Below are 13,013 nucleotides of genomic sequence, written 5' to 3'. Positions count from 1 at the left end.
AAGGGAAGAGAGGTAAGCAGGGCCAGCTCAGATTGCATTTCATGGGATTTATTGTAAGTACAACTGGGAATCTACTAGTGATTTTAAGAAGTAATACTCTCTGGCTTACTTTTTGAGAAATCAGTAGAGAATAGACTCTAATCAAACATGAAGAAAGTAAGGAGATTGGTCAGGAAGTTACTGCATGGTCCAAAAGGCAGATGATGGAAGCAACTACTAGGGTACACAGTGTGATGGCAAGAAGTGCTCAGTTTGGGGGGATATATCTGAATGCAATGTCACTGAGAGTTGCTGATGAAATTTGATGTGGGGGATGAAAGAGACAAGTCAAGGATGGCACCCAAGTTTTTAGCTTGAGAAGCAGGGTAATTAGTGTTTCTGCTAATTAAGATGCAAAAGTTTGAGGAAGGAAAATTAAGAACTCTGTTTGGGCATGTTAACTTGTGTTGGTTATTAGACTAGACATCAAAGTGGTGATGCCAAGCAGTTAGAAATAAGCCTGGAATCAAGCAGAGGAGCCTGGGATGGCGCTACTGGTTTTGAAGTCATCAGCAGAGAGATGGATGAGATTATCTGGGGAAAGAATGGAGATAGGAAAGGGGTCCTATGGAATCCCCAGGCTGCCTTGTTCTTGGTGCTACTGTGTTGGTGCCCAGAGTTCCTGCTGATCAAGCTAAAACAGAGAGTCAGGCAGGGAACCTCCCACCAGGGCAAAAGTCATGGTATGAGGAACATACTGGGAAACCAGCAGGCAGACATTATGGCCAGATTAGCAAGATCAGCTAGAATATCTTACTTGTAAAGATTAGCAGAAAGTTAGGTAAGAATAGGAACTAGAGATAATAGGCTTTGATTAGTGGGAACTATGGAGCCCCTACCTCACAAGCAAAAGTCCATGGTCACTCCACCCTAGCCTGTACCAGACAATGACACATCCCCAATAACATATTTCCACGCATGTACATTCCTCTACACTCTTGCCCATCTTCTCTGAACCTGGTTCTAAATAAATACGAGACTGCCCAGGAATCGGGGCTGCACCTATTTTGGTGTAGTTCCACTAGGTCTTTCAATACTTGGATTTTGAGTAATCTTTCCTTTGTCCTGTGCTGCTTCCAAGGCTGCTGCCCTGTGAGGCAACAGGGTCCCAACATGGAGATCAGGAGCACTCAGTATTTAGAGGAAGGGAAGAAGGTAAGCCGTGACATAGGAAAAGAGCCAAGAGCATGAATCTGAAATCAATCAGCATCCCCTCTGAAATCAAATGAAGAAAGTGTTTAGAGAGACATTTATGTCCATTGCTACTAAAATGTCGATAAGAGGAAGAAGAAAATCAACCACTGGATTTGGCAATATTGAGGTCTTTGGTGATCTTGATAAGAGCAGTGAACATGAAAGCATGTGCAAATGGGTCAAAGAGGTAAAGAATGGTGAAGCGGAAGCAATGAACATTCATAAAACAAAGACACCAGGAAAGCCAAAGCTTTTCAGAAAAACATGTTTGTAAGCACATTAAATAGAACAGCCCTACTGGAACACAGCTGGGTCTCTACCACAGAAAATCATCTCAGACACTCACACCCTGCCATTCATTTTGGAGCTTCTTTCAGAACGGCCTGTGCAGAGCTGCTGTGTTGGCAAGGCACAGGCCCCATGCAGGGAATTGCTAATGCAGGCAGCTGCATGTTTCCTAAGAAACACCCAATTCCTCTTCTGATAATTCTGTATCTAGCATTCCCCCAGCACACCCAGGTGGCTGAAAGGCTGGCACATTCTCGATTTCCCCAGGACATAAGCTTCTGCCCAGATGTGTGTAATTGGCCTAACAAATGTATCATTGACTATGACAACTAATCCTTATCTCCTTTGCCATTTTGGGGGCAAATACATCAACTTTGTTTTTATTGCAGATCTACATTTAATTGCCATCTCATAAGTTTGCCTCAAGCCATATGGTGACAGCTACAGCTCTCCTGAGCTTTATTTAGGGCATTGACTTGTGTGTTAAAATCTTGCCTATTTTAAATATACTTCCATCAATTTACTACTCTTGCTCCACCTCAGAGAAACAACTCAGTGAAGACTTTGTCTTGGTTAGCTAAGAATACCAGGAAATCCATGTATTCACTCAGTCTGTAAACATTTGAGCATCTGACATAGTTTGGGAATGGGAGTGGGGGAAAACAGATACAGGGAGTTACAAATAAAAATAACAAGTGGAAAGGCATGTGCTCATTTCAGCAAAATCCTATTTTATCTTGGATGCTGGGTCCAGTTTAGAGTAATATCTCATACATTATGGAAAGCACCACTCAGTCAAAAATTTGCTCCCTGGAAAGAAAAGATGTCATAAATTTATGTGAGTATCTAATTTATCTTTTCAAAAAAAATACAAAAAACACATTACTACATATGATATTTTGATAATGGCATGAGGCATGGGGTATGAGCTGGCTTGAATAATAGTTGACTTTTTAAATTATATTGACAACTATATTAAAACAATTATATTGACAATTCTGTACCTTAGTCCATTGCCATAGCACTCTGCCCACTAAAACTAAAGTTGAAATCATCTCACATATTTGAGGTTTGAACTTTCTGCAAGGATCAAAATAGCCACAGCCAATAACTCCTGAAAAACATAAAAGATCGAACAGATAAGCTTACTGAAAGATTACAAAGTGCATGAATAAATCTGGGGCTAAAGAAGACAAACACTGAATTTCATGGACCATAGATCTGAGGCATCCAGGATGGGGAGGGAAAGGGAAAGAATAAGGAAAGGGGTGAAAACAGGAGGGGGAAGAGTACACAGGATTATGACTAAGGCTACCAAAAGGGAAGTGTGGTGGGTGGGAGCAAAGGGGAACTAGTGGTGTCCAATGGAGAATTACTGTGGGTGTGGTACAATGACATACGTTCGTTCGTATAGGTGTAAACTTACACTCCTAAGACATATATTTTGATGTAAATCAACATTACCTCAATAAATTTAACTTAAAAAAATCTGGAACTGACTGACTGACTGACTGACTGACTGATGTGGGTGACAAGAATTTCTCTCAGGGAATAAGTAATTCCTCAGGGAATCACTGGCAGCTGGGCCAGTGTGACTTAGTTTGTGATAGGCATTTTATAGGTGTTAGATCCTCCCAAGATCCTATGTGAAAGAATCTGGGGCAGTTATTATTCTTGTTATTGTTATTATTCCCATTTTTTAAAAAGATTTATTTATTTATTTATACAAGAACCAGAGTACAGGCCAGATGTGCAGGAGGGTGAGAGGATTCACCAGAGACAGAGCGGGGAACAGAACAGGCAAACTGACGAAATACACTGCTGAGGGGAGCAGCGAGCAAGACAGGAGAGGTCTGCCACGCCATGCGGGACCCTCGCCGGCTGGCCGGGATCAAACCAGTGCTGCAGAGGCTGCAGACAGCCTCACAGCGCTGCGCTCAACCGCCTGAGCCACCAGGGGAGGCCCATCCCATTTTAATATGAGTTTAGTGAATTACCCAAGGTCACACAGCTTGCAGGTGGTAAATCTGAAATTTGAACCCAGCCTGGTTCTGGAGCCTATAAAACAGCACTCACCTTAAAGTGAATGAGAGCTGGAAAAGAACTTAGAGGCTCCTTTATCTTATAGAGAAGGAGACCAATACTACCCCTCCCTGACCATCCCCTCTCAGTTAAAGGGAATTGTTCAAGGTCACAAGGATTGGTTGTTGACAGAACCAGCACCCAAATCTGTGACCTGCCTTTCATCAGTTCTGTAGCTTAGGCAGGGTCCCCACAAAACACCAAGCACAAGAATAGTATGACATAACCACCCTCAGGATGGACCAGCTGATAGGTTTAGAAATGTTCCATAAAGTCTCAAATGTTTTTGGTTTTAAACCACAAAAATAGATTTACTCTACTTTGCTCAAGTCAGACTCTATGTTGAGTGATATATTCCGTTCTGAATATGGGCTTTGCAGAGGAATATGAATACGAACATGTGCTGAGCATTGCAGAGCAGGTTTCTAGATGGGCAGAAGCTAAAGAAACTGCTCATTCACACTGACAGAAGAAGAGCTGCCTTGAGCAAACATGAAATTATGCATCAGACAGGCGGTTGGAGGAACTAGATGCCCAAGGGCCCTTCTACTTCCTGAAATCTTATGAGTTTAAACCTCCAACTTCCTGTAGGACAAATGTGTTCCAGAAGCAGCAGGAAACAGGATTAGCATCACACCTCTGCCAGGCACTGACTATGCAGCCTTGATGGACACTTACCTCACTTCTCTGAACCTCAGTTTCTGATGTTTCCCTATTTAGTTTTCAAAAGTAATCATATGCAAGACTATATAAATTAGTTTAACAAATAGCAAATACAGTCCACAAGATTGAAAAATACAACACTAACATAGCACACTAGGCCACCTTGGATGCTGGGTTAGTTTATAGTAATGTCTTACACATCTTCCATCCCTGTCCACAACCCCTACCTTTCTCCACTATTCTGACTTGGTAGGAATCAAGAATATATTTTTCTTTATAGTTTTGCCACTTCAGTTTTTGAACTTTAATCTCTTTATTTCCAACCTAATTTTTGAAATTTAATGAAATCATGTTCTCTAATCCTCTGTGACTTGTTTCTTTTGCTCAACATTATATTTATGGTCATCATCCACTGTGAAGCATGTGGCCGTGTTCATTCATATTCAAGGCTGCACAGCATTAGACTGTGTGCCAACATCACAATTTATTTCTCCAATTTTACTGTCAGTAAATATTTGGGTTATTTCAAGGTTTTGGTATCATGAACACTGTTCTTTGAAAATTCTCATCTGAGTCTTCTGGCACACACATGCAAAATCATTTACAGGTAATTAAAGACTTCGATGTGAATGGCAATGTTTGCAGAAAAATATAGGAGAATATCTGTTTGACTAATGGGTAGGAAAGGATGTCTCAAACGAGACTCAGAAAACACAAACCGCAAAGAAAAATGATAAATTGGTATATACCTGGAAGTGGTACTACTTGCAGAAAATAATGTTGAATAATTTTTCAAGGTACCCAATTCCACCCCTGCCAGCAGGGGATGAGGGTCCTAATTGGTTTCCATTCATACCAATGCCTGGTTTTATTAGAAATTTTCATTTTTGCAAATCTAATGGTTATTTTCTTGGTGTTTTAAATTTGTGTTTTCCTGAATACTAATGTTTCTCATCTTTACATTTGATTATTGGCCATTTGGTTTCCTCTTTTTAAAGTGCCTGGGTTGTTTTTTTTGTTTTTTTGCCCATTTTTAAATTAGTTTGTTTGCTTTTGTTGATGGATTCAAAAACTTTCTTTCTACACTCAGAATGCTAACTTTTTTGTTTCGATATAAGTGTTGAAAATTTCTTTTTCCACTCTGGTGCTTCTCTTCTCATTCTTTTAAAGCTGCATTGTAGATGAACAAAGGTTCTTGATGTTAATCTATCAATTTCATCATATTTCCCTTCAAGATTTTCTGTTTTCTAAGTCTCATTCTTAAAGAACTTCTTAAAGTTCTTCCCTACCCAAAGGTCATTCAGGTATTTTCCTATCTTTTCTTCCAAATATTTTATAACCATGCCTTCCATATTTAGGTATTTAATCCATCTGCCTGGTTGTCATGCTTACTGTAAGCAGATTTCAGTTATTTTCTCCTAAGAATTACTCAATACCCCAGAGTACCACCTATGGAAATTCTGCCCCTTCCCTTCTGATCTATGTCAAGTAATTACTGTCCATATATGCATGGGCCAGTTCCTCTTACATGGCTTCCTGTACATAATTTTTTTTTAAGATTTATTTATATATACAAGAACTGGGGTACAGGCCAGATGCGCAGGAGGGTGAGAGGACTCACCAGAGACAGAACAGGGAACAGAACAGGCAGACTGACAAAATACACTGCTGAGAGGAGCAGCGGGTATGACAGGAGAGGCCTGCCATACCATGTGGGACCCTCATTGGCTGGCCGGTATCTAACCAGCACTGCAGAGGCTGCAGACAGCTTCACAGCGCGGCGCTCAACCACCTGCGCCACCAGGGGAGGCCCTACATAATTTTTGATGGTACAATTTATGTGAGCCCAAAGTTGCTGTTGAAAATCTCATTTCATTAACCTATCAAAATGTTACATTTGACTGGGTATTTTTTTATTATTATTTATTTATTTATTTTTAATAGAGGCATGTTTTATTTATTTATTTATTTGTTTGTTTGTTTGTTTTGTTTATACATGCACTGGGTACAGTCAGAAGTGGGGAGGGTGAGAGAATTCACCAGAGCTAGAGCGGGGAGCAGAGCAGGCAGAAGGACCAAAGTACACTGCTGAGAGGAGCAGCGGGCGGCAGAAGAGGTCTGCGCGCCATGCGGGACCCTCCTCCAGTGGCTGGGGAGCAGCCGGGGATTGAACCGGCGCTGCAGAGGCCGCGGGCAGCTTCGCAATCCAGCGCTCAACTGCTGCGCCACCGGGGAGGCCCTGACTGGGTATATTATATTAGCTTAAGGTTGATCATTCTTAGCCCATTTTTTTCTGATTAACTATGTCAAGAAAACCAAACACAAAGGACTGTCTACCTCTAATGCTAACCTCAAAAAAAATCATTTGTAAATATTCCTAAATCTTAGGATAGGATAGAATGAGTCTTCCTAGTATTAAATCCCACTCTTTGGGCATTTAGATCTCCATCTCACATACTTATCCCTTACTTCAGACAGAGCCTTTTTATCTGTAAAAGAAAGTTTGCATAGTACATTATTTACTGCAATAAAAAAACTAAACACCAAACATAGCCATACCAAAAATTTTATCTATTGAAGCATTGGAAGGCAATGTGCAATTAAATATAGTAAATTGTCTTTTCAAACGTTGTGGAATGTCATTCCGACCACCTCCAGGGTGGATCATTGCTGCTATGAGGTACACATCAACAATAGTAGTGAAGTCTCCAGGTTTATCCAGGCTATACATTCCTTGCATTTCCATCATCTGTCGCACAATCTCGTTAGTTATCTGAAATTTTATATAGTAATATTTTAGTAATACATCATTATCATATTTCTTCAATGTTACTATAAAATAGTATAGCTGAGATTAGAAGAAACCATTTAACTCTTGTCAACGAAGTCCATGTGACTGTGGGCAATCACCTTCGAGGAAATTTGACTTAAATATTGCCACTTATGAACTCCAAACCCAAAGTTAATCATGTCTGAGAAAAGTCCAGCATGCTTTCCACCACACGGATAAACCCAATTTCCAAGTAAATGTGTATAGGTGAGCGATGGAATATTTTGCTACAATGACAACAGTATTCAGAGTTACAAGTTTTACTACAGTTATGTTTCACACTCAACATTCAACACTGTGAAGTACTTTAAATCAGAATATGGGGTGATTTTACTCTTGAGCTTTTACTATATATATCACTGACTGTCTTGGTTTGGGGATTTATGTTTTTATCTTATTTCCTCTGTGGTCTCTAACACTGCTAATACTCCCTCATTATTGAAAACCTTTCCTCTTTTGGTTTCAGAAGTTCAGTTCTTTCCAGGCTCATCGCAGGACTCTGCATCACTTCCCAAGTCACTCATTCTCCAGTCATCTCTCACTATTCTCCATGGTTCCATCCTTGACCCTTTTCCCTTACTATTTCAAGGATACCATCTCACCCTATACCTTCAAGTATCTCAATTCTGTAAGTTTAGATTTGGATTCTCCATGCATGTATATTCAAATTCTTATTTGGGCAAATGGGTGACACACAATCACCTCATATATGTAACACTACTTCATTCAACAAACATTTAAATAATGCCCACTGTGTGTCCAATTTTGTTGAAGCATACATAAAGCATATATCCTAGTGCTGGGAGACATACATCTGTCTGGATATACAGGTGTATGTAAAACATGGTATATTGTAAGTCTTCTAAAGAAAGAAGTGAAATAGGAGGTGCTGAAGGATACAATTGAACATAGAGAGCAGGGGAGACTTCACCTCCCATGATATTTAAGCAAGGACTTGAAAGAGATAAGAAAATAAACCATTTATATATGTAGGGAAAGAACATTCCAGACAGAGAAAACAGCAAATGCAGAGTCATTGAGTGAATATTATACCCAGTATGTAGAAGGTTTAGTAAGTGTGGTTAGCAGAGTCATGGGAAGATGAGATCAAACAGGATAGGGCCTTTGGGTGACCGTGAGGATATTGGCATTTATATTTTACAAGTCTTATGGGAGGGTTGAAAGCAGAGAAGTGTGTCTGCTTCATATTTTAATTGGCTGCTGACTTGATAGTAGAGTGAGAAGGGAATTGGAGACAATGAAGACATGCTTGTGATGATCATAAAGAAAGTGCCTTGCACCAGATATTAGCAAGGATAAGTAGTGCTCAAATCTTGGTTACAGTTTGATAACAGTCAACATGATTTCTTGGTAGATTAAATGTGAAGTTGCTATTTCTTGAATTGGAAAATACAACTTGAGAGGCAGGTTTAGGGAGTAACAGGAATTTGACTTTGGCCATGTTAAGTTTGGATTCTAATTAGACATCCTTGATTGGATAAGTGGGACTGGAATTCAGGAGGCCTTTGGCTTATAGGTGATATCCATATATGCTTCTGCTCTCATCACTTTCCTGAAACTACTGGAAGGCCTATTAATCTCCATGCCTTGCTGAATGGGAGAGGAAAAAGAAAAGAAATAGAAGCCTTCCCTGAGAGGTTATAACTTCATAGTCACTCTTGCATGGATTTGCACTCTAGGTATAGATCACCTAAGTGGCCAGAGAATTTCAAATCTTAATGTAGCTTTGAGATGATCTTGCTGTATAAGCCCTTAATGATTTGGCAGAAGAAAACTCAAAACCTGTCTGGATGAGGGCACATGCATCTGAGGCTTCAAGAAACAGCTACACATAATTTTTCAAGGGTGATGATTTAACAAATTGACAAAGATACATGCAGAAAAAAGACAGTTTGAACATAAACAAGAATTATTAAAACCAAAGCAAGAAGAAACAGACCCACATAGACTTCAGATGCTGGAATTAAAGACACAAGACTTTAAGGCAACTATGCTAAACATGTTTAAATAAATAGACAATAAGTTTGAATATATACTCAAGGAATAGAATAAAAATGGCAACATATTTGAAAGGAAAAAAAATACTAACTGAAATTAAACTCAATGGATAAGTCTGACAGTCAATTAAACAAAACAGAGAAGACAATCAGTCAGATAGAAGACCAAGAGGGGAAATTATCTAGAAAGTAAGAGAGAGAGGAAAGGCTTGAAAGTACAAAGAGAAGTACAGAAATATAGAAGGCATAGAAGAAAGTCTAACATACATTTAGAGTCTGAGCAGAAGCAATATTTAAAGAGATTGGACTGGAAATTTTCTAGAACCAATGAAAACACCAAACCAATAGATTCATGAGATGCAAGAAAATAAATATAAAAAAATCTACAACAAGGAACAAAATTTTTAAAAAGACAAAAGAAACTGTAAGAAAGTAAGACAATAAGAAAGTCTTAAAACTGAAAAAGAAGAATGACTTTAGAGGTGCAATATGAGGTAGAGGTGCAATATGCAATATGAGGTGCAATATGGCTTACTCTTCAATAGCAACAAGGAAAACCAAAGACAGGAAATACATTCAAATACATGAAAGAAAACCACTGTCCACCTAGATTTTTACATTCAACAACAATGTCTTACAAAAAAGATGATGAAATAAAAATACATTTACAGACAAAACTAAGAGTTTGTCTTTAAAAGACTTTCTCAAAAGAGTTCCAAAAGCAGAAAGAATACCAAATGGAAGGTCTGAGAAGCAAGAAAGAATAAAGAGCAAAGAAAGTGGTAAACATGGATAATACACATGTTTTTTGTGGATAAATCACAAAATGTGAATACATAAGACAATGAAAACAAAGTCTCATTCTTTTTTAAAAGAGAGATATATACTTAAAAAACAAGTCAACAATAAAATTCTCAGTCAGGAGAAAAATCAACGAAATTAAAATATTCAAAGGTCATTGGATATATAAGAGGGGAGCAAAGAATTTGGTGATTTTTATTTTTATTTTCTATGGATGCAGAATACACTGTCTAGGGTAAGTACTAGAATACAGAAATTGAGTACAGTATATAGATAGTAACAAATACAAGGGAAAAATCAATTTCCTCAAAAGAATATGAAGAAAGCTACCATACATTTATGCTTAGCTGACAGTAGGAAATGGAGGTGTCAGAGGGATGAGTAAAAGAAGAAGGGATGAAAAAGTCATCTGACAGAGCAGGAGATGGAATGGAAATGCAGCACAGGAAGAGACAGGACAAAGAACACCAATGTATCCTAGGCTTCAAGGTGAGACAGGCAATGTATCTGCAGGGCAGCATTAAGAACTCAGTGGAGGTTCATGATCATGATTTTAAAGTGAAACCAGGATTGTTTGATTTTCCGCAGTCAAGTCCATATGCATAGGTGTAGGTGAGTGAGAGCAGGGAGAGAGGTTTAACAAGGATTTAACACAGTTAAGGCTTTCATGATGAGTAGAGGGCATGTGCCAAAGTGATTATCTTGATGGATCATGACATTTTACCTGGTTAAAGAACAAAGTGAGGAAATGGGGTATAATTTAACAACAGGTAAGAACAATGAATGGTTCCTCTATCTGGAATCTGGCTAGCAGAGAGAATGAGCTACAGAGTGGACATGGTGATCAGAGAAACTGAAATAATGAAGGGGTCACAGTTATTGATAATGACAAAGTGTAGAGTACAACTGCATGAATGAGTAAGTCCAACAGATTGTAGGACACCTTCAGTGGAGGAGACATGGTCAAGGAACTAAGAGGCCCAGATCAAGTATGTAGATACAGGCATCACCGAGATCAGGACAAGCAGGTCCGGTTGATAATTTGCAGGATCCAAGGTAAAATGAAAATGCAAGGCATTGGAGAGCATTAAGAATTTCTAGATGGTGACAGCAAAGCACTAAAGCATGTGCAGGGCTTTAAATGTGAGCTCTTGTGCAATGGCATAGTTCACATAGCCACAGTGACAGGGACAGTATTAGAGAGAGTAACAGTGCCTGGAACTGGAATTTTCAGGGAAAGACAAATTGTGATCTAAGGGGTCAAGAACATTGCAATAACAAGGGGAGTGTGAGATCAAACAGACAGGTTTTTAGGGAGCAGGTCAATAAGCAAGGAGGACATACTCCTCCCTTCCTGGCCCAGGGGTTCAAAATTTGAGAAGTCTGCAGGGAAAGCTACATTGTAGGCTTCCATCTGAGCAAGAGAGTGAAGGGAATGTTCAGAAAAGAAGCTGAATTTGTAGGGAATTTGGGCATGAACTCGGGTATACTGGAAAGGTTTCAGGAATGGGAAGAGGAGGAGGTAGGGTCAGAGTCGTGCAATGCAGAGCTGCTGGTGGAGTAGACTCAGGGCAAGCTCAGACCTGGGAATTCTGTCCTCCTAGTGGTGTCTTAGGTGAATCTAGAAAAATGGCAGATCAGGGTCAGTCCTGGCAGAATCCAGGGAGGTAGTATTGATGAAGCAGTGGATGGCCATGACAGGCAGTTGTTGGGGATGCAGAATTCTGGCAGCACCACTGAGGTCCTCTAATGGGGAATGACTCTGGGGTTGATAGATGTTCATAACTGGGACAGAGGGATGTGGCAGAGTTGTTTTTTGTTTTTTTTTTGTTTTTTTGTGGCACAGTTATTAAAGAAGTGTTTCCTAACAGGATCTCCTTAGGGAGATTATGTAGAGTAAGAGGTAAGAGAGAAAGGATAAAACCCCGGGGAGAGGAAAAGTGAATACTCAGGGAGAGCACTGTGGGGAGACCACATAGGGACTTCACAAAGAGAGAACTTTAGCTGTAACTGAGAAATCAAAGATGACCGAGAATTATTCCTAGACCGATTAAGGTGAAGGCTATTGACATGTTTATATATAACTAAAAATACAGATTACTTTCTTCTGCAGGAGATATTTTTGTCCTACCTGATCTCCCCATTCATTAATCACAGGCATATTAATATCATCAATAAATACAGTCATTTTTCTGCCTCCTGGTGGCCCATAGGTGCTTCCCATTCGCTTATCCACATAGCTTTCAATTGTTCTCTAGAGAAAAGGAAATGATTTATCTAATGCATTAGATTTTAGCATTATGAGCATATTATTCAAAGTTGAATATAATATACACATTTGCTTAATGTGTGCATATATAGTTATTATAATGTATACTGTGAACATTTTAAAAGTAAGTTATTGGAATAATCATTAATTTATATTAGAATAGATACACCCTAAGGGTCAGCTTCAGCTTCAGTATTAAAGACTTAAATATGCAATTTGGATTTGGGTTCAACCTCAGTGTTAGGAGCCTAGATAGCTGAATACCAACTGCAGTACCATTGCCTCTGAGATACAAATACATATGTATGCACATTTTATTGTAACCACCACTTATAATATTCAGTGCTAATTATTACAGCAAATGAGGAGTGTTACCTGAAACATCATTGGTTCTGTAGCAGATGAAAAGTTTAGACATTTGGATAATTGTATTTCAGGGTCAAATTTTTTCAAATAGGCTTTAATCATTACAGTTTTTGCAGTTCCCTGCTCCCCTGTAAGCAAAACAGCCTGCAATCATAGAATAACAATGTTGCAAGGTATTGTAGCATGTTTCCTTTTAAATACCTTATAGTTCTACTAGCCATTCTTTATTTCTCCAAACTCTCCAAATGCAGCTAATTGCTTTTTACAATTATATTTACATCAAAATAAATCCTAGTTTTATGAAAGACTAGTTTTACGCTATAGTGTAAAACATACACTATACAAGTGCTAGGGGAAAAAGGGAGATATTCACATTACCATAGGAAGATGGATAGATTTTAGAAGCAGACATCACTTTCCCTCTAGCTGGGAGTCAGCAGTTGGAGGGAATACTGAGTTGCAG

At 39.0% G+C, this 13,013-nt stretch overlaps 1 protein-coding gene across 4 annotated transcripts in view; it reads right to left on the bottom strand.

Annotated features, from left to right (window-relative positions):
• Window positions 1–13,013, bottom strand: part of DNAH8 (dynein axonemal heavy chain 8) — a 323,660-nt gene that overhangs the window by 132,393 nt on the left and 178,254 nt on the right. For all 4 annotated transcript variants that reach the window (XM_037519635.2, XM_037519639.2, XM_037519637.2 and 1 more), the window contains exons 55-58: window positions 12,560–12,694; window positions 12,047–12,169; window positions 6,826–7,039; window positions 2,526–2,635 (exon numbers count right to left, since the gene is read on the bottom strand). In XM_037519635.2, coding sequence (XP_037375532.1) covers window positions 2,526–2,635; window positions 6,826–7,039; window positions 12,047–12,169; window positions 12,560–12,694 — 582 coding nt within the window. The remainder of the gene's footprint in view (window positions 1–2,525; window positions 2,636–6,825; window positions 7,040–12,046; window positions 12,170–12,559; window positions 12,695–13,013) is intronic.

This window comes from Talpa occidentalis, unplaced genomic scaffold (assembly GCF_014898055.3).
Source record: "Talpa occidentalis isolate TD23 unplaced genomic scaffold, MPIMG_talOcc4v2.1 talOcc4.2, whole genome shotgun sequence".
Classification (NCBI taxonomy): Eukaryota; Metazoa; Chordata; class Mammalia; order Eulipotyphla; family Talpidae; genus Talpa; species Talpa occidentalis.
Note: the sequence above shows the minus strand (reverse complement) of the source record. Positions and strands in the feature narration are given on the sequence as shown.